At 42.3% G+C, this 19,513-nt stretch overlaps 5 protein-coding genes across 5 annotated transcripts; 2 read left to right on the top strand and 3 right to left on the bottom strand.

The window, feature by feature from the left end:
- Positions 1–478: 478 nt before the first annotated feature.
- BDBG_08859 (exocyst complex component Sec3) lies at positions 479–6,121 on the bottom strand. The gene is made up of 4 exons (XM_031723761.1): positions 5,697–6,121; positions 3,277–5,510; positions 2,111–3,222; positions 479–2,055 (listed from the first exon to the last, which is right to left on the bottom strand). The coding sequence occupies exons 1-4, from the start codon at positions 5,890–5,892 to the stop codon at positions 1,128–1,130; spliced, it is 4,470 nt and encodes a 1,489-aa protein (XP_031581067.1). The 5' UTR covers positions 5,893–6,121; the 3' UTR covers positions 479–1,127.
- A 438-nt stretch (positions 6,122–6,559) lies between these two features.
- Positions 6,560–8,934, top strand: BDBG_08860 (uncharacterized protein). Its single transcript, XM_031723762.1, has 2 exons — positions 6,560–6,760; positions 6,841–8,934. Exons 1-2 carry the CDS (start codon positions 6,668–6,670, stop codon positions 8,188–8,190), a joined length of 1,443 nt encoding a protein of 480 aa, XP_031581068.1. The 5' UTR covers positions 6,560–6,667; the 3' UTR covers positions 8,191–8,934.
- Positions 8,250–11,131, bottom strand: BDBG_08861 (F-box domain-containing protein). The gene is made up of 2 exons (XM_002621557.2): positions 9,797–11,131; positions 8,250–9,713 (listed from the first exon to the last, which is right to left on the bottom strand). Exons 1-2 carry the CDS (start codon positions 10,951–10,953, stop codon positions 8,852–8,854), a joined length of 2,019 nt encoding a protein of 672 aa, XP_002621603.1. The 5' UTR covers positions 10,954–11,131; the 3' UTR covers positions 8,250–8,851.
- Positions 11,068–14,307, top strand: BDBG_08862 (unspecific monooxygenase). Its single transcript, XM_002621558.2, has 3 exons — positions 11,068–11,699; positions 11,772–12,880; positions 12,987–14,307. The coding sequence occupies exons 1-3, from the start codon at positions 11,365–11,367 to the stop codon at positions 13,121–13,123; spliced, it is 1,581 nt and encodes a 526-aa protein (XP_002621604.2). The 5' UTR covers positions 11,068–11,364; the 3' UTR covers positions 13,124–14,307.
- Positions 13,780–14,339, bottom strand: BDBG_08863 (uncharacterized protein; the record flags this gene model as incomplete). The annotated part of the gene is made up of 3 exons (XM_031723763.1): positions 13,780–13,878; positions 13,983–14,062; positions 14,213–14,339. 3 exons carry the CDS (start codon positions 14,337–14,339, stop codon positions 13,780–13,782), a joined length of 306 nt encoding a protein of 101 aa, XP_031581069.1.
- Between the last annotated feature and the right edge of the window lie 5,174 nt (positions 14,340–19,513).

Below are 19,513 nucleotides of genomic sequence, written 5' to 3' on the forward strand. Positions count from 1 at the left end.
TGGGGATGAATATTTAAGAACAGGAGTGGAGTTACACAACCCTTATTTATATATAGTTATATGTATATATATATATATATACCTTTGCATAGTAGAAATAGTAGTTAATAGAACTCGAGATGGTTACTATTAATAAACATAAGGGATGTTTGACTGATACATGTTATTCAATAGATGAGTGAGGGTTCGAATACATACCTCCTCGGTCCCCTGAAACTCCGCTCGATCGCGATCCTTGGAACAGGCTTTGAATAAGTATAACTATTTGACTTCGCGGTATTTGCGGAGCCGAACCGGGAACAGCCAGGCACAGGGTTTTTTTTGGGTTCAAGCGACCTCTTAGTTATCCGATCTCTACTATGCTATGGCCTAAAGTTATGGGCAACATCTCGCTAACCGCTGATCCTAGGCAAGGTTCCCCCCTGACAGGGCTCGTGGGTGGGTGGCCGCGATATTCGAGGTCAAGCGTTCTACACAATAAAAATTAAAATTAAAATTAAAGTGGTGAAAAGATCATGTACAGACATAGCTATAAACTATAACTATCCCACCATAAAACCTAACGAAAAATTTCTTGAAACATCTTTGCGAAGAGATACATTTCTAATTCCTCGTGCCATGGCGTCTCCCTTCATACCTTTTCTCCTGGAATATATGCTTCCTGCCGCCAATTTCGTCTACTGAAGATCGACCCTTAAAGTGTGAAGAAGTATATAATTGTCTTAATTTACAGCGGTTAATTATCTGCTTGGATGAAAGGAGAAGGGAAAAATAATGGGGGCCGCTGGAGGTAAAACAATGAACGCGTAAACGAGTGATTGATATAAATAAGGCTATGAAAAAGGGATAGGTAGAAAGGGAGCATGGAAGATCAAAAGTAATAGCCAAAGAGGTGGGTGGCATATATGAGAAAGAAAAGCAAATGAATGTAAAACAAAACTAGTAAGATGAAATCGCGATAGAAGAACCAAATAAGAGACGAAAGGAGGATTGTAAGTTGAACGTAATTACGTGCATCGGATTCGACCCCTCAACGCCAATAATATCATTTCCAAAAATCAATAAGTCGGAGAAAATATCGAACGCGATGATCGAAGAAACAAGACACAAACTTTTTTTCCCCTCAATCATCGCTTGAACATGGCTACAGCCTCCTCCTTCCGCCACTCCAATTCCATCTGTCCCTCGTAAACCAAGTCAATTATATGTCTCACACGGTCATGTATGTCTGAATACTGCGTCTCGCATTCTCTCAACACCTTCACCACCAAACTGCGCGAAACACCTGGATCGTCGGCATCTCCAAAATGCTTCTCAATACGCTTCTTCAGAGCATCAATGCCCCGTCGCAGCTCTTTCGTATCGTACGAGGTGAGAAGTTTCTTCGCAACGACACGTGAATGGCTGGTACGGAGGGCGATATCGGTTGGCGTCGCGGCTGTCTGGAGGAGGGACTCCGTAGACTCGATAAAGTCAAGCAGTTTACCAAGAGGCCGGCGGATCACAGCATCTATATACAACCGCAAGTGTTCGCGTAAATCGTGCGCAGCCCGATCTTTCCATTCGGTTAAAATGATGTTATCGCGGGAGTCAACTTCTTCAATGTAATGATTCATATTCTCAATCAAGAGGATATGATAATTCAGTGCCTCTTTGTCTTCTGGGTCCTGACCACCTCCGGACGCAACAGATTGCTGGCCAGGTGCTTCCTTGGCGATAAACTTCAGACTGTCCCACATGGCGCGGTTGATTTTCTCATAGGCATCATTCACGCAAAAACGGATGTCAAAGGTTTCTTGCGATGGCAATGAAATCATATTTTCTATCGATGCAGAGAAATTAGGGAAAATTCTCATGAATGAAATAACTCCTTTACGCTTGTTGACCTTGAGTTTCGTTTCTTCGATGGCACGGATTTGTTCGTCGACGAACCGGTTGAAAAGTCCCATGAAGCGAGAATGAATTTTGTGAAGACTGCGAGCAATGAATTCCTGGCTTGTTTCATCAAAAACTGACCTCTTTCTCTCCAAAGCAAATAAGATGCCAACTCCTTGCCTGTTTGTCTTGTTAGCTCAGCGATAGGTTTGAAGTTTTGGTGGCACAAACTTACAATGGATCTTCTCTAATGGCCCAGTCCGCTAGATTCTGCATATCAGAGATCCAGGGGGAGAATATTGCTTCCATAATCCGCTCAACCTTCTTGGCCATTTCGCGATCTGGGTCGTAAGACTCATTGCCACTCAAATTGGGTAGTCGTCGATCCTCTGGTCGAGCAGCTGAAATTAAATCCTGGAACTCGACGTTCGAGAGTGAGGTCAGATGGAAAAATTTCACGATAAAGTTTTGTTCTTCAGCAATTAGCTTCGTTGTGTCTTCTAACGAACCGCCGAAAACTTCGTAGGGCTCTATTTTCCCGCCAGCTTTATCCACTGCTGGCATTCGCGAGGTCCCAGCGACGCGGACTGTTTTGCCTCGCCTCACTGTCAACTTCCGGGCGGCAGTGGTGATACCCTCCCCATCCCGTTCCTTGTCTTGATACGTGAATAGCAGCTCTTGTTCATCGCCGGTAGGCTTCCGCGCTTCACGCTTCCAGGCCATAGTATTATCCCTGAACTCATTCTGATATGGTTTCTTCATCTGCTGCCCATATTGCGTAGTAATGGAAGTCCAGTCTGCTGTGCTAACCTCCCGAGCGAAAAGCATTAAGGCATTGTACATCCAGAGGTCTTGCCTGGCGGCATCATGAGCACCCAAGAAAACTTTTGCTGACTTAGAGCTCGCGATCGAATCCACCGTTTTTTGCTCCGCAATTTTAAAGGAGAGCCCCATGTACTGCTTCAAACGCTGTAAGAAAAGTTGGGTTTCATCACGGTATTCACCTGTTTTCTCCTTCACCGCGCGCATCTGGCCAACTTCGGTATCAGCATAGACGCCAATTGCACCACGATCGCCAGCAGCATCCGCTAGTCGCTTTTTATTTATCCTAATATCAGGATCAATCGTCACCATTGCTTCGTACAGGAGGGAAAGGGAAGATTCTGTCTCCTCGATGCCTTCTGCGCTGCTTAAGGATGCTTCTCGGAGAGGTCGAAGGTCCTCGGAAGAAATGGAAATGGTTTTGAGGAGGTTTTGTAGCTCATTTTGGAGAAGTTTTTGATTCGCTGTTTGGACCTGCAAACCTTGAGATTGTGCTTCGATATAAGCGACGTCATCCACAAGGGTCTAGGATTCGTTAGCACAATTGGTATCAGACGCATTAGGGTGGGAGGTACTTGCATTCAGTTCATGTGCGTATAGCATCAGTAGGCCATCCAGTTCATCGCATTCGGCAATGGCTTTGTCAAATAGTTTTGAGAGTTGGTCCACCTTGCCTTCCTGCTGCTCGAGATGTCCCAGCCAGCTACTTGCTTGTACCCGACCTATCTCTCGCCGGACATCTGCCTCGAGATCGTCAATCCGTTTGTCCTCGCTCAGTCTCCCATTCCATCCTAGGTCACTTAGTATATCGTCGAAGTATCCTCCCCTACCCTCCAAAAGGCTTGGGTCTATGGCAAGAGCGGTACAATATTGTGCCGTATTGTCCTCGCGGCGCTGGCGCCGGCGTTCTTCTTGTGACGGTGGCACTTTCGAGTGAGTGGTACCTGCCGTACTATCGATAGGAACTGGACTTTCCTTTGATGGCTGAGGTTGGGGTGCGGGCTCAGCAAGCTGGACTTTAGGCACTTCTTGAACCTTGGGCGCTTCCATTGGAGGAACAAACGGTTGTGTGTCCCTTGTTGATGACTCTATCGAAGGGGGCCCAGTAGTTTCAATGGAATCATCAGTCATCTTCCTAGATAGGGGCGCCGGAATCACACCGGTAATACCGTCTGGCTCATCTCCACTTTTCTCCTTGGTGGCCAGCAATCTATCTGCCGCACCCCCCGGTCTAGGTTTGAAAGCACCATATGTAGTGGCTGCCTTTCGGAGTGTAGACGCGAGTTCCGCCGGCTTCTTTTTCACCATTGGACCGAGACCTGGACGATGTGTCTCTCCTTCTCCTCCTTCCGTAGGAGCGGTTTCAGGTGATTCGGTGAGTGTAGTAGGTTTGATTGAAGATGAAAGTATTTTAGGTACATCGGATATTTCGCCCATGACAGGGCTCTCGGCTGCGTCAGGCGACAGTTCTCTAACAACGCTTTCAGGTTCGTTTACCGAGCGAGTATAAGATTTGGTATTACTACTAACGTCTCCAGAACATGGTCGCAGCGACATAGGAACGTGCCGTTGGGCGCTGGTGGATTCCGGCACCCCTGTGGATTTCTCACTCCCTCTAGAAAGAGAACGCGCACCAAGATTTAGGGAAGCTTCTGAAGTGAAAGGAGTGACAAAGCGATCCTCCGCCTCGCTTTTACTACTTTGAACCTCAGAGCTACCAATGGTAGACATCGGTGGACGTCCCAACGGTGTAGGAGCCGATGGCTGGACAGAATCCAGCAGGACTGCTCTACTTTTAGGGACTTCTGAATCAATTTTAGCACCAGATTCCGAAGTGGATATCTTGCTAGATTCAACGGGTCGACCATTATCATTCGAAACTGGGCTTCGTGCCGGACGAATGCCATTTTCGATGTTAAACTGCGTTCTAGGCTGGTTACCGGTCGAACTTGATAAAGGATTGGGAGCTGGCGATAGAGCAGGAGGCCGGGTCCGGGGTGGCTGGCCCGCGTGAAATGGTGTTGGGGTGTGGGAATTATTGAGGGTATTGTTTCCGGATGGCTTCGGAGACAGCTCACCTCGAAACCCTTGTTGAGAAGTCTTAGACGCGGGGAGCTCAGGGCGTGGTCTTTGTCCTTCATCCTGCGCTGGAGGAGTGTGTAAGAACTGTTCCCGGGACGCCTGCAACCTATGTTCTCTTGCTCCATCGCGGCTGGGAAGCCGGTTGGCAGAATATGGCGGTTGCGGGACGTTGAATTGGTTTTGCGCCGACCTGGTCTGCGGTCCAGGACTCTCTGGGCGGCCGAGGGGAGGAGCACGAGAACCTGAGGAAGGTCCATTTTGCGGAATGGGAGCCACAGTACCGGTAATCATGTCTCGATCGCGAGGGTCGAAACCAAGCAGTTCCGGAACCTTGCCACCAGTATATTTCTTATATATCTTCACCAAACTGCCAATAAAAAAATCCTTCTCCTTGAGGCTGGCAGCTTGCCAATAGTAAGGTTTGGATACGGTCACTACGAATCCAATATTCGATGCCCACATTTTCTGTTGTTGCTCAGCAGGGCTCGATACAGGCATGTGTTCGTAAATCTGGATTCGGGATAAGTCGTCCAACAGCCATGTTTTGCCGATTGAAAATGTACCGTCATTGTTCTCTCTCGCTTTATGCATGCGAACCCTCCCAGACTTTCTCACCGAAACGATTATCACACGAGCCTTTTTATTTTCAGGGGGTGAGTTTGGCGGAGCAGGTGTTGAAGGGAACGCCGCATCCTCGGTAATTCGTATATGCGTAATATAGGACTCGAGAACTATACGAAACCACATTGTTAGCAGCAGAAGCTACACCCAGTAGAGTGTGCAAATTTTGCTCCAGTACAGCAGTGTCTCCCAGGTAAAACCCCATGGGGGTTATCCGCTAAGCATTTTTGTCCGTTACAAATGCTGTTAATGCGTTGGGTATTGCGGATTCGGCATGCAATCCTGCGATGACGCACCTGAACCATCCACATCTTGCTTGCTAAAACAGCTTTGGATCAGCCGCCGCTTCTCGTCCTCGAATCTCTCTGCCCTGGACATTCCCACTGGCCCAGGGTTTGCGCCGCTACCATTGTGTACCTCCGCCATGGGCCGTCGTTCGTTTGGGGGGGAGATATTGGAAGGCAGCCCGCGAGGGCGATCGCGGCCGCTCATGATCACAATTCACCCGGAGAGGAGTTCATCGAAACACTTGGAGTAATTCAAGCATGCTAGAAGGATAAATAGCGCAAAATACGAAGGAACAGGTTATGCCACGTTGAGAGCTGTAGCGATCGTGTTAGTTGCTCGACAAGAACGGATCGTGATCGATAGTCGTCGAGATGTCGTCGGGAGAGGGAGTTGCTTCTTTTGGCGGGAACTAACCTGTTGCCTCAAGCTAGCGGCTGGTACATGTACCTGGTAACTACTTGACGGATCAGTCAATGGCCCCCCTGCAGCCGGCCCAGCAATGTCCGCTTGCTGGCTAAAATAGGTAAAATTGAGTTCTACGGAGAAGGAGAACGCGGACGTATGTGATCTATCCATCCCAATGCCACAATGTGCACTATCTTTGTATTATCTCTACTTTCTCTTGATATGACTCTCTTTGCCTGAAGGTACCAGATCATATTGGAGCAAAGGCCGTATGTATGATGTATGGTATTAAATCCGTTTCATAGTTCCACACTAGTAAACAATTATATAAGCAAATTGGTCCCCCGTACCATTCCTAGTACAGCCTAGCGTTATTGCCTAACTTCGTCTAGCGTCCGTACCGTCAGCCTTGGTGGTTCCACCACAAACCTAAACTTTGTTGCTTTTTTTTTTCGAGCTTTGATCATCTCGAACGACACCAATAACTTCTCACGCGGTAACAATTGAACTGCTCTCAAGCTTATCAAGCTCATTGTGTGTCTTATGTGTCTGTGACACCACACAAGCAGTCAAGATGGCACTCTCCAAAGATGTCAAGAAATCTTCCAAAAAGGCCTCCACTACCTCTGTCAAAAAGTCGGTTGCCTCGAAGCCGAACAATGGCAAGGTTAGTCAATCCAAGCTGTCTGTCACTTTGCTCATTAGACATGCATTGCAACCCGGTCCTAATTGGATTTCCGCAATCAGGGCGTAAAAGAGAAAAGCACCTCTTTCTCTAGGAAGGCGGCCTTATCCCCTGCTCTCTTAGATGCTATTAACGACTTCCTTAATGCTTACGGCTTCAACAAGACCAGCAAGGCTTTCGCCGTAGAGCAGAAGGAGAATGAGTCGATTACGAAGGCGAAAATCAGGACAACTGGTAAAACCACCACGAAAACACCTTTTTTGGTCGAGATTTTTGAGGACTGGGAACGCAATCACAAAGCGCAACGTTCAGAGGAGAAAGAAGAGAACAGCGTTGACACCGACGAAAGCGATTCGAGTGACTCGGATTCCGATGCCAGCTCGTCCGAATCCAGCGATTCTGACGTTGCCATGGAGAGCGCACATTCGTCCTCCTCGTCCTCGGAAAGTGACAGCAGTGATGAGGACGCCGAGAAGGCGCCCGTCGCCCAATTGAACAATTTAAAGCGCAAACACCATGGCAATTCGAGTTCCTCGTCTTCCGATTCTGGCTCAGATAGAGCCCGTCCTCAGGCGAAGCGAACAAAACTAGCTACTAAGAAATCAACATTGAAGGCAGCAGCAAAGCTATCCTCCACTTCGGAATCTTCGTTCGAATCATCCTCAGGCTCTGGTTCTGACTCCGATTCCAACTCCGATTCCGGTTCCAACTCTGATTCCAACTCTGATTCCGATTCTGATTCCGATTCTGGCTCTGACTCTTCGTCTACATCCGAATCTGTGAAATCGAAAAAGAAACCAGTTTCCAAATCAACTGACGTGGCTGCCGCCCAGATTCCACTTCCCGAGTCTGGCGAAAACGATTCCAGTGACTCTTCCTCATCATCGTCATCATCTTCTTCGGACTCATCCGATAACGATGGCAGCTCGGGCCTCAGACGATCAACAGAATCAAGTGCAACACTGGAAGCTAGCTCCTCGCCTAGCGACCCCTCTTCTGATTCCTCCTCAAATTCATCTACTTCCAACTCTTCTACAAGCAAGAAGAAAAGTAAGAAACAGACAGGCAGCCAATCCAAATTCACCGCCTCCTCCACCACCCTCAACAGGAACACCTTTAGTACTTCCACACCCAACGTTGTTTCAACACCACTCTCCACCCCAGCCGTATCTACTTCGCCCGCTAAGCGTTCGGGGGCTAAACCGACCCCTTTGGCGCAAGCCAGCGAGCTACCACACAACCATCCCTCCAATGCTTATATTCCATACGCGTATGCGGAACGTGCACACAAGGATCTCTCAGTCACCCGCGGAAAGGGGTTCACAAAGGAGAAGAATAAGAAGAAGCGCGGCTCCTACCGGGGAGGACCCATAGACATAGGCCCCGGAAAATCATTCAAGTTTGAAGACTAGTGCTGGGAATCGTAACTACAAGATCTCAGTGCTGAGCAGATGCACACTCTTTCATATCTCGCGACTTACCAAAAGAAGAAAAAATATTTTATTCTTCAGCTAGCTCTTTGTTTGCTATTTTTCATTCCCATACCAGAGTCTCTTCCTTTGTGTTCCGTTGACTTCATTAATTCTCCAGGTCTCGCCACCCCCACGACCTATCAAGTTGGAACTTTTCCTGTACGCTGGCTGGACGGTTCGTTAATTTGCTGTTATGAAACCTCTATTACCAAAAATTAGATCAGTAAATCCTGTAGCGTTCTAGCGAGATAGAATGTCAGAACACACCGTCTTTATTACCTATATTGAGATATAATCTGCAAGATGAGGCCAGCAACCGTTTGTTTTACTAGTTACTTACCATCTTGCGCTAAATGCTCAGTAATATCCATTCTGCTGGTGGGAATGCAAGCTATATATGGAATCATCAGTAGTAAACTCTAGATATGGAAGGAAATTCCATGCGCTAGAATTTCTAGGAGGCAATATAAATCTAAGCGTCTATATGAACTCGGATAACATGGATAGGGAACCAACGCAATGAGAACCAAATTAAATATATATAACAGGACTTCCGCGATAATATAACCCAGAATACTGAACAGAAATCTCCATCCATCGGTCAAGCCCTTGTCCGCCTCCCCCTCACCCTCTTCTTCCCTTTAACCAACGGCTGCCACCAGCGCGGATCCCAGCCAGGAACCCTTCCTTGATTGGCTCCATCGCCGTCCCTTTCCCAACTCCCCACGACTTTATGTAACGAATGCTGCATCATCAACTTAACTCCCTTCCCCCTATCCTCGGGTAATGGCCGCTCATAGCACGACAGATCAAACGGGCGCACACTAGAGCTGGACGAATGTACAGGTAGATGGTTACCTATACCGGCATTTGCGTCCGCATATGCAGTAGCATCCACGTCCAAACCGAGCCCGAGATTCTGTTCATACCATTGCCGATGTGGACCGGTGATGTCGTCCGTTGATGCAAAATCGAGACGGATTACGTTTGCCTCCACGCCGACGTAGACTGTTGAGGAGGATGGAGAAGGAACGGACATGGTGTATATCGGTCCCCGGTAACGGAGGTTGTCACGGAACAGAGGCGCACGGTTCGAGGGACGGACGGGTGGGCGGTTGGAGAGGAATACGGAAACGTCGCGGCGTGGGTAGCGTAGTGAGTCTTTCAAGATTTTCTCTGAAGCTGGGGTTTCTACGTTTTGCAACTGGAAATTGTGGAAGCCATTGCTCGTTTGGCGGTAGTGGTGATTCTGGTGGTTCTGCGAATGTAAGGGAGCGGGGCGAGCATCCAGATAAGAATATCTATTCGGCATGCGCATGTCGAAAAATTTGACAGTGGCATTTATACCGCTGCCAACAAGGAAGCATTCGCGCCCTATTGGTTGGATGACATATATCAGACTGTCATCCACGGTATCGATATAGGAGGAAACGTAAGGTTTTGGCGAACGCAAGTCATGAAGCCTTGATCCAGAGTCAGTGAGGAGAATCATTGGAAATAATAGGACTGGCCACGATATATCGGTAGGGTAGTCAAAGGTGCATACCGGACTTTACTATCCTCCCACCCTGCCAGGAAGAGATCTCCTGCCCTTCCACCAGTACGTGATGTCACTGGCAGAGGTTCAATTGTTTGCACTTGGGACTTTCTCATTAGACCACCCTCATCGGAATCATCCATTTTGAAATCACGAGTTCTGGTGACACCGGTGGGCGTCAAGTCATAGACACGTATTGTATCAATGGCGCTGTCGGATCCAACAGCTATTCGTTCATCACATAAAAGCCGTGAGCATTTATGCCTAGCAAAACCATGAGCAGTAGTTTTGAGTATGTCTAAGGGTTGCAATTCATCTTCTTCGGCATCAGCTCTGAAGAAGGCAATAGCCCGTCTTCCTAGAGTTGCAGCCAGCAATCTTTGAGGCCCCGCACTCAGATCTGTTTTCTCGAGACTATTTGATTCTCCCGTGATGTAACGTTTCTTCAGAACGCTGCTTCCCGTCCCTGGAGAAATAGCCATTCGAAGAAGGCTTCCATTACGACGTCCGAATATGATATCTTCGCTCTCAGTACCTGGTTCCCCGTATGTTGAGGGTACAGCATGAACCCCAGCAATATCATCCCAGCTGTTAACCCCGTGAAGATCATTAAAAACAGCCCAGGTCACACCGTCTCGACTTCTTCCAATACTCCTTCTGTGCCTTGCGACTTCAATGTCAGGTTCAACTCGATGTTCCCTTTTGTTATTTTTGCCATAAAGGCTCAAATCCGTAACACGGATATTTAAGTCCGCGCCGGCACCCCAGACGAGGACTTCTTTCCTACTATGCCAGTTATTGCCACACCAGACTTCGTAGCTATCAATTACCGGTCTATATCCAAGCGTTGGGTGATCCGTCCGGACCGTCCTTGGGTGACCGATCCGCCGAGCATTTTGAGGAGGTAGAACAAAACGGCCAATAATTGCTTTGCGATCGAAAGCCCTCGACCGTGAAGTTAGGGCACGAGCCGCATCAACCCAGAACGGTGGGACATCAATGGACTCAAAACGGCTTTGTACGAACGCCTGAAAAATGCGGTAATTCCCTGCGGAGATAATCTCGTGTAGTCGCCGGCAGGTTAGGGCGAGGTTATGAACACAGCTGGCGGTGGACAGAAAACTGACGATATGGTAGACAATATCGGATGGTAGGTCTAGAAACATTCCCAGATCTCAATAGAAAATACTTTTTGCCATGGAATTCTAGTTCTGGTGTCGTCAGTAGCCGGCAGGAAAATAGGGCATGTCCGGAGTTTTTATATTTTGATACAACCCAAGCCGCCTCCTTGTTGCCTGCCCCCTGCGCAAGAGCGACAAGCCGCCAGGCGCCAGAACCGTATATTCGTTATGTAAGCTACCACCTCCACAGGCTCAGATATCAGCTACCTACTCAGCCGTCTCTTCTTTTTTCTACAAGAGGAGCTTGATGCCGATTTTACCTTATGTACGGAGTATGAAAGAGGTGCAAGGAAGTCCGTTCGTGTTCCAATAATAAGACCCCTTGGCTATTTATCTCTATTCTACTCAGGGCAAATCCTCAACAATTACCCCCGGCACGTCACCGGGACCATTGACATGGTATATAACCTCGTTTTGCCAACAGCGATTGCTGTAGGCCTCTCAATTCTTTCCTTGTATAAATATTTTATATATCCTGTCTTCATATCTCCGCTATCTAAAATCCCAAGTGCCCATTTCTCTGCTCCAGTATCACCCGCATGGATATTATGGAATCGCTTTAGGATGCGAGGGAATCGGACCATCCACAAGGCGCACCAAAAATACGGCCCCATCGTTCGACTGGGGCCGTCAGAGATATCCGTAAATTGCATCGACGGCGGCATTCGTACTGTCTACGCTGGTGGGTTTGAAAAGCATGACTGGTACCCTCGTGTTTTCGGTGCTTATGGGTACGTGATCTGTGTTGGATACCCCAGCGCTGCTAGCACCCTGATTGTCCCTAGGTCTGACCCGCATTGAAGGACCCTCAGCATGTTCTCGATGGTGGGGACCAAACCCCATTCGGTGCGCAAACGGATGATGTCTAACATATATTCCAAATCCTATCTGCAATCATCTCCTCACATGGCCACAATATCGCAGGCTATCATATACCGCCGCTTACTACCAATACTCCAGCGTAATGCGCGATTTCAATCCAACGTAGAGGTTCATGAGCTGAACAATGCTATAACGATGGACTTCGTTTCCGCATATATCTTTGGACTCGCATCAGGCACCAATTTTCTGGAGGATGTTTCTGCTGGGAGAGAGTGGTTCAGAGTTTATCAGTCACGAAAGCCTTTCGAATTCTTTCATCAAGAAGTGCCCAACATGACCTCTTTGGCTAGGATGCTAAAGATCCCATTAATCCCCAAGTGGTGTGAGAAAGCTAACCAGGATATGGAGGACTGGGGGTTGGAGATGATCGATAATGCGGAAAAATTTATTGCATCTACAAATCCGGCCTGCGAACCAATTGTGTATAAACAAGTTAAGCAATCAATGCTAAAGCAATTGGCTAAAGATGGTCTTGAAGCCAATGCGGGGGTCTTGAGCCAGCAGCGTCTCGAGTTAGCCTGCGAGATGTATGACCATCTAACTGCGGGTCATGAAACCAGTGCAGTTGCCCTCACTTATTTGTACTGGGAACTATCAAGGCATCCTGGTTTGCAGGTAGAGCTCCGAAAGGAATTGGACACGCTTTCACCGAGAATAATGGCTCAATCGGTCCCTGGGATCCCAACCGAGCTGCCGCACCCAAAGGATATCGATGCCTTACCACTCCTAAATGCAATCATTATGGAAACGCTCCGCCTCCACTCTCCAATCCCAGGTATACAACCCCGAATAACACCAGCACCACATACAACTCTAGCGGGGTACGATCAAATACCACCGAAAACTCGAGTGAACGCGCAGGCATACTCACTGCATCGGAACCATGACGTTTTCCCAAACCCAGAATCATTTTTGCCGCACCGATGGCTCGAACCAAAAGACTCAGTGGACCTGGAGAACATGAGACGATGGTTTTGGGCATTCGGAAGCGGAGGCCGGATGTGTGTTGGTAGCAATTTAGCCCTGCAGGGTAAGTTGTGTTTGGCTGTTTCGTTGCTTTTTCAACTGGATTCATGTATTTGTTTGAATTCATTATAACTAATCCAATGATGGCACACTACTTTGGCCTGAATTAGAGATGAAACTCGTCGTCGCTGCAATATATTCGAACTTTACAAGCAAGATTGTCGATGACGAAGGCATTGAGCCTATCGATGCATACACAGTCCGGCCATCCAGCAACAAATTGGTACTAAAATTCGAACTTGTTTGAGGGCCAGTGATCCTGGGTTCAACAACTTATTTTGCCTACCTCTTCTCAGACCCGCTTATACATCAGTCCAATAGGATTGATGGAAATTCTCCCATTTGATGAGCGGCTATAACCCTCCATGGTGTATATACGTATCACTGAATTTGTTCTCACCTCACCTTCCAGCGAGCGAATTTCCGATTGGATTAGGTCATGAATTTCGCTCTGTAAATAACGCATAAACGACATGTCGTACGTCAATAAATACATTTTCGATTCATAATATACACAAGAGAAGAATGATAATCAATTCTTCCTTTCAGAAATGAAGGGGAAATCCAGCTACCTCATGAATAAAATACTAGAAACCCTTGTTTCTTCGCTCTCCATGCACCAAGCCAAAACATCCTAAACTCCAACCTCCATGCAACAACGCGTATTCACAACTCCAACTGTCGCAGGTTGTTTCTCTAAACCACATAGAGCCAGCAAATGTGGGCGCCCAGTCTCGGGGAGCTCGAGAAACCCAGTTAACTAATTTTCCAGTATTCGTTTTGAGGTGAGGAGTCTAGATGGACTATAAAAGACGGCATATGCTGAACATGAAAAAGCAAAAATAACACAGCCCACAGCATAAACAAAGCAGAACCCAAATAAAAATGTATATAAATAAAAACTCAGTGAAACACGCCGTCCTTCTTTCTTGGCCCTGATATCTTGGGAAACATCCGCATGAGATGGTAATTGATTGTGCTCTTCCCTTTCCGTTGTATTTTCTAAAATCCAAGTTAAATGGCATTGAGTTAGCCAATGATGACCCCACGTAATTCAAAGAAGGAAATGTGGATTACGCAGAGCAATCGGTAAAAGTAGAACGTACCCCTTTATCCATGCATGCTCTTAATTGTTGTTCTAAAGCGAAGCACCCACTGCTCCCCGATCGGTTTGAAGCCCAGCAACCTATAAGCCACAGCAACAGAAGCACCCATTAGTACATGTTGCCCTTTTTCATAGTCGTACTTCGCTCCACCAACCGCCCAAGATGAGCGCGGAGAGCAAAGTCCACTCCGGGCCAACAGCAGCAAGAAGGGAAAGAGGGGGGAAACGAACTCAGAACACTTGTCATGACGGCAAGACATGGGTTTGCTTGATGGGTATTCGGACTCTTTACTCGAAGTTTTTGGATTGTTTGCAAATGTAGTGGCTTGATGCGCGTCGCAGCACCTTTTGGAGGCATGGTTCTGATATGGAAGTGGTGCGGGGAAACGCCAATTCGATTTAGTTTCCGAATGAAAATCTATTGGTAGACGGATGAAGGATTGAGCAGACGTTGCGATAAATTTGGAGACGCGTTTCAAGCCGACGTTTCTAATTAGATCCCTTCGAGAGAGATAATTGATGCAAGGCGCTTTTTTTGAAGGTCTTCGCCGATGCCAAGATTCGAATTTCCTTCCCGGGCTGATGTAATCAAGATGTTGGTGATTACTACACCTACCCTAGTCACGTGCCACCCCAACCTATGGATCCATTTAGTGTAACTCGCGTAGATAGATTACACACACAACTAGACTGACCGTGTGACCGTGTCTGGGACCAGGACCAGATTTTTTGATAGTCTCATTACCAATTCGACTGATCCCATTACACAGTTTTAACATTAGATAGTAGTTCCATACTGTCTCAGTGAGACTTACTGTCTACTCTTATCACATTTTTCAAATAAGATCATGATTTTCACTTCTCAATTTAAATTATTTTTATTGCTTTAAATGACTTTAAATCTCATTTAAGTGTTATCAAAAAGCATTACTTTTTAAAAAATTAAAAATAGTCTAAAAAAAACCTTAAAATGTCTAAAAATAGTAACTTTATACTAAGAATGAAACTAAATGAGATCAAATAAGATCACTTTCTTATTTTTTTCAAGTCATGATTTCATTTTAAGATCTGATATATAGTCACTTTACATGTTTTTTTAATAGTCAGTTCTAGCAGAATTCATGTCAAGAAATGTATGAGATCAGATCAAATGAAATTAAATGTGAAATTCATAGTTCTGACAGTCAGTCTATATATAACACAACAATGTTATTCTTCAAGAGAATATGAAGCTCTTTACAAGTAATGAATAACTGTAATAACATGCTAAATTGACATCTTCACACATCATTACAAGTGTGTCTAGATGATTTATTAATTAATTAAACTCATGATAAAACCTGAGATTGAGTAAAAAGCCTGACTTAATAAAAGAATTATATGTTAATATATAGAAGAAGAAATTCACAAACATCTGGAGATATAAGAAGAATTAAGTGTGAGCTTATTAATATCTATAACAAACTGAAAAGTGACTTGTCTCAGAAGCTTATAAGATGAATAATACAATTATAAAAGAATAGTCTGATAAGTTTTATTAATAATACAAAGACTTAGTTAAAGATATCAGTAAGATGTTCAGGATAATACAGAAGTAAATTAATTACTAAGACTATGAATTTCACATTTAATCTTATTTAATCTAATCTTATACATTTCTTAACATGAATTCTGCTGAGACTAGTTATTAAAAAAACATACAAAGTAACTATATATCAGATCTTAAAATGAAACTATAACTTGAAAAAAATAAGAAAGTAATCTCATTTAATCTCATTTAGTCTTATTCTTAATATAAAGTTATTATTTTTAGACATTTTAAGATTTTTTTTAAACTATTTTTAATTTTTTAAAAAGTAATGCTTTTTGATAATACTTAAATAAGATTTAAAGTCATTTAAAGTAATAAAAGTAATTTAAATTAAGAAGTGAAAATTATAATCTTATTTGAAAAATGTAATAAAAGTAGATAGTAGACTGACTACTGAGATTATGAATTTTATATTTAATCTCATTTAATCTAATCTTATATATTTCTTAGCATGAATTCTGCTGAAACTGACTATTAAAAAAACATGTAAAGTAACTATATATCAGATCTTAAAATGAAATCATGACTTGAAAAAAATAAGAAAGTGATTTCATTTGATTTTATTTAGTCTCATTCTTAGCATAAAGTTACTATTTTTAGACATTTTAAGGTTTTTTTTAGACTATTTTTAATTTTTTAAAAAGTAATGCTTTTTGATAACACTTAAATAAGATTTAAAATCATTTAAAGCAATAAAAATAATTTAAATTGAGAAGTGAAAATCATAATCTTATTTGAAAAATGTGATAAGAGTAAATAGTAAGTTTCACTGAGACAGTATGAGACTACTATTTAATGTTAAAACTGTGTAATGAGATCAGTTGAATTGATAATAAGACTATCAAAAAATCTGATTCTGGTCTCAGACACAGTTACACGGTCAGTCTAGTAAACAGTAAGTTTCACTGAGACAGTATAAGACTACTATCTAATGTTAAAACCATGTAATAAGATCAGTCAAATTGATAATAAAACTATTAAAAAATCTGATTATGATCTCAGATACAGTGATATAATCAGTCTAATACAGAGAGCTTAAGTAACTGAAATGTGATAAGCTGCGCTCAATCAATTATATAGACTATTTCATTACACTTCATAGATTCTTTCATTTCACTATTAAATACATACACTCTGATTCTCAGCCATTCTCAATTGCCAATTCTCAGCTGTTATAAACATGTATAGATTCTTCCGCCCCGGAGCTTCACTGTATATACTATTATATATGTGTATAGATATTCATTCTGATTGCTAATTTCTACACTTTCTCTTTCTTTTCCTTCTTTAACATTTTTCTCATTGTTATATAAGATCTATTAATATTATATCAATCTATTCAGTATAGACCTCTTATACTAGAAAAACATTCATCATCTTCTTATTAGAAAATAATTATTCACACATTATCTTCTCATCAGAAATAATTATTTATCAAGAGATATCTGAATATGTAATAATACATAAGAAATAGAGAAACAGTTAAACAGTTAAACAGATATCAAGTTCTTAAATAGAAGCTTACTCATTAGTTACTCTGATCTTATAATAAGATTCTACAAAGAGAATATCAGTGAAAGACCTGAGAGTTCTGACACTCAGATATATAAGATATTTATATAATTACACTTCTTCAGATTTCACAGATATCACATATCTGATAAACAATATAATCATGTCTAATAATAATATGAAAGAATCTCTGAATATAAGTATAGACACAGTATTACAGTGACTCTGAGCAATGTTAAAACTACAATAATAATAAATAGCTGATATATATGTAACTTAATAACATCAATATAAAGAGATTTAATAATTAACTCACACAATTTTAACATCTACAGAATTGAATACAAAAGTACTGAAAGAATACTTAAATACTTTTATATATTTCAATACTTCTGATCTCACTCTCTACTCATCATGAAGAATGAAAATGCTTATAAAACTGAGTGTAGATAAAGATATCATCAGTTCATTAATCAATCAAGATTGATATATTAATGAATAATTGAAAGATTATATAAAACAGAAGTTTCATTCATAAATAAAAGTATATGAATCAGTATTATAAATATCTGATAACATCATGAAACATCTTGATATTCTATTTCAAGACACTGTTATATAACAGAAAGTATTAGATTGATTACAGAGTATCTGACAGAGAAACACTTCTTTTATAATATTTATTCCTGACTTTAATATCAAGATTCTAGAAGTAGATAATCAATCTTGAGAAAATCAAATAAAGATTAGCATGCTTAAGAAGACATTAACTTTCAAACTCTTACAGACTCTTATAAGTGTAGACAAAGACTGAACTTATAAAGACTTCTGCATACAGCTTTAAATAATGAATAACTATCTTATCAAGCTTAACAGTATATAGAACAGTGATAGAAGATATTATATCTTAATAACTCATTTACTCATGCTGAGAAATAACAATGATGCAGATATTATAAATTGAGTAGACTTAAATATTTATATATAAGTAAGAATCTTCACTATCTGAACAGACTTCTGAATCTCTGAGATCACTTTCAAAGAAGTTACTGATCAACATCAATGTAAAGTATACATTATGTCACGCTCCCGGCCGCGCCAAGGCCTCACTGCAGTTCCACACGGCTCATCACTTCCATGCGGATGATTTCATCTCATCTGAACCGGTTTCCAATCACTCTGACATCATTTGAATATATCATAGAAAGATTCAATTGATGAATAAGAGAACCCCGCTTCTATACAAGATCAGCAGATTACTCTTCCTTGACAATGAGATGCTGCTGAGGTATCACTTCAGCTATTCTTGCTTATGAAATAAGAGAAGAGTATTCACTCATTGTCTATATAGAATAGCTAGATGCTGACTCTTCATCAAAGAAGTCAGTAATTCATTTCTTTTTTTCTACTGAAATATATACAGAAGTTACTGTATATCTTATATAATCTTCTTAATATACTAAATATCATATCTGTGATATTCTCACAATAACTCTGTAGTCTATGAGCTCACTATTTAAGTAAGATAGTTAAGCTTACTTATACAGCTTCTTAAACAACTATCTCTATATAATACTACTGACTAGTCATCACTTCAGTTCTGTTATATTACAATTCAAATCACTTGATCTGATTATACATTTGAATCAGTCAAGCTCTAACAGACTGATATGACCTTATATACTTATACTAAGATTAACTCAATCTCACTCTCTGAGAGAAATACTACATCATTCTCTAGAGTGTATACATCTCTATCTCAGTAGAAATCTGAGATTTCTGAACTTACTATATATTTTAATATGAGCTCTTTAATCACTCTATCACTGTTATAATCTCTACACATCTATATCTATTATAAAGATAGAGAGATTAAGATCAGAGATTCTCTGAGATATAAGAAAAACACTTTATCTGAATTTCACAGCTTTATCTGTACTCTTGAACAGAAATTCTGCCTTAATCTGAGCTAGTATAATACTTATAAGATATAAGTAATCTATGCTGTCAACCTTCTTGAAGATATCTCTGCAACTACTTGAGTTATCAAGAAGAGAGAGCTTAAGTGTATCAATACTATTATAACTTAAGAAGAATTCAAGAACTTTCTACTGAATTAAATCAAAGATTATCATAAGTGCAGCTTTACAGCAGCACAGCAGTTCAATATATTATATTAATAAAATAATGAGAATTCTTTCAATTTCAATATAAGATTTAAAGAATATTAAGAGAAATTAACTGATGATTTAAATCAATTAAAAACATAGCTTTATCTTATAAAGCTGACTTATAAGATGTGAATAATAATATCACAGTATCAGAGTTCATTAATTAATCACACTGAGCTTGTCAATCTGACTTCTCAGATCTATTTAAATAATCAATTCTTTAAGAAAAAGATTAATAAGATCTCTTCTAAGTAACTT

This window comes from Blastomyces gilchristii (genome assembly GCF_000003855.2).
Source record: "Blastomyces gilchristii SLH14081 genomic scaffold supercont1.30, whole genome shotgun sequence".
In the NCBI taxonomy this organism is placed as follows: Eukaryota; Fungi; Ascomycota; class Eurotiomycetes; order Onygenales; family Ajellomycetaceae; genus Blastomyces; species Blastomyces gilchristii.

Coding starts and splice junctions, on each gene's coding strand:
- BDBG_08859 (XM_031723761.1), bottom strand. CDS start 5,892: ATGAGCGGCCGCGATCGCCCTCGCGGGCTGCCTTCCAATATCTCCCCC. Junction 5,511..5,696: donor GCAAGATGTGGATGGTTCAG/GTGCGTCATCGC, acceptor GGTTTCGTATAG/TTCTCGAGTCCTATATTACG. Junction 2,056..2,110: donor GCCATTAGAGAAGATCCATT/GTAAGTTTGTGC, acceptor CAAGACAAACAG/GCAAGGAGTTGGCATCTTAT.
- BDBG_08860 (XM_031723762.1), top strand. CDS start 6,668: ATGGCACTCTCCAAAGATGTCAAGAAATCTTCCAAAAAGGCCTCCACT. Junction 6,761..6,840: donor CGAAGCCGAACAATGGCAAG/GTTAGTCAATCC, acceptor TTCCGCAATCAG/GGCGTAAAAGAGAAAAGCAC.
- BDBG_08861 (XM_002621557.2), bottom strand. CDS start 10,953: ATGTTTCTAGACCTACCATCCGATATTGTCTACCATATCGTCAGTTTT. Junction 9,714..9,796: donor TGGGAGGATAGTAAAGTCCG/GTATGCACCTTT, acceptor CTCTGGATCAAG/GCTTCATGACTTGCGTTCGC.
- BDBG_08862 (XM_002621558.2), top strand. CDS start 11,365: ATGGTATATAACCTCGTTTTGCCAACAGCGATTGCTGTAGGCCTCTCA. Junction 11,700..11,771: donor CGTGTTTTCGGTGCTTATGG/GTACGTGATCTG, acceptor CCCGCATTGAAG/GACCCTCAGCATGTTCTCGA. Junction 12,881..12,986: donor TAGCAATTTAGCCCTGCAGG/GTAAGTTGTGTT, acceptor GGCCTGAATTAG/AGATGAAACTCGTCGTCGCT.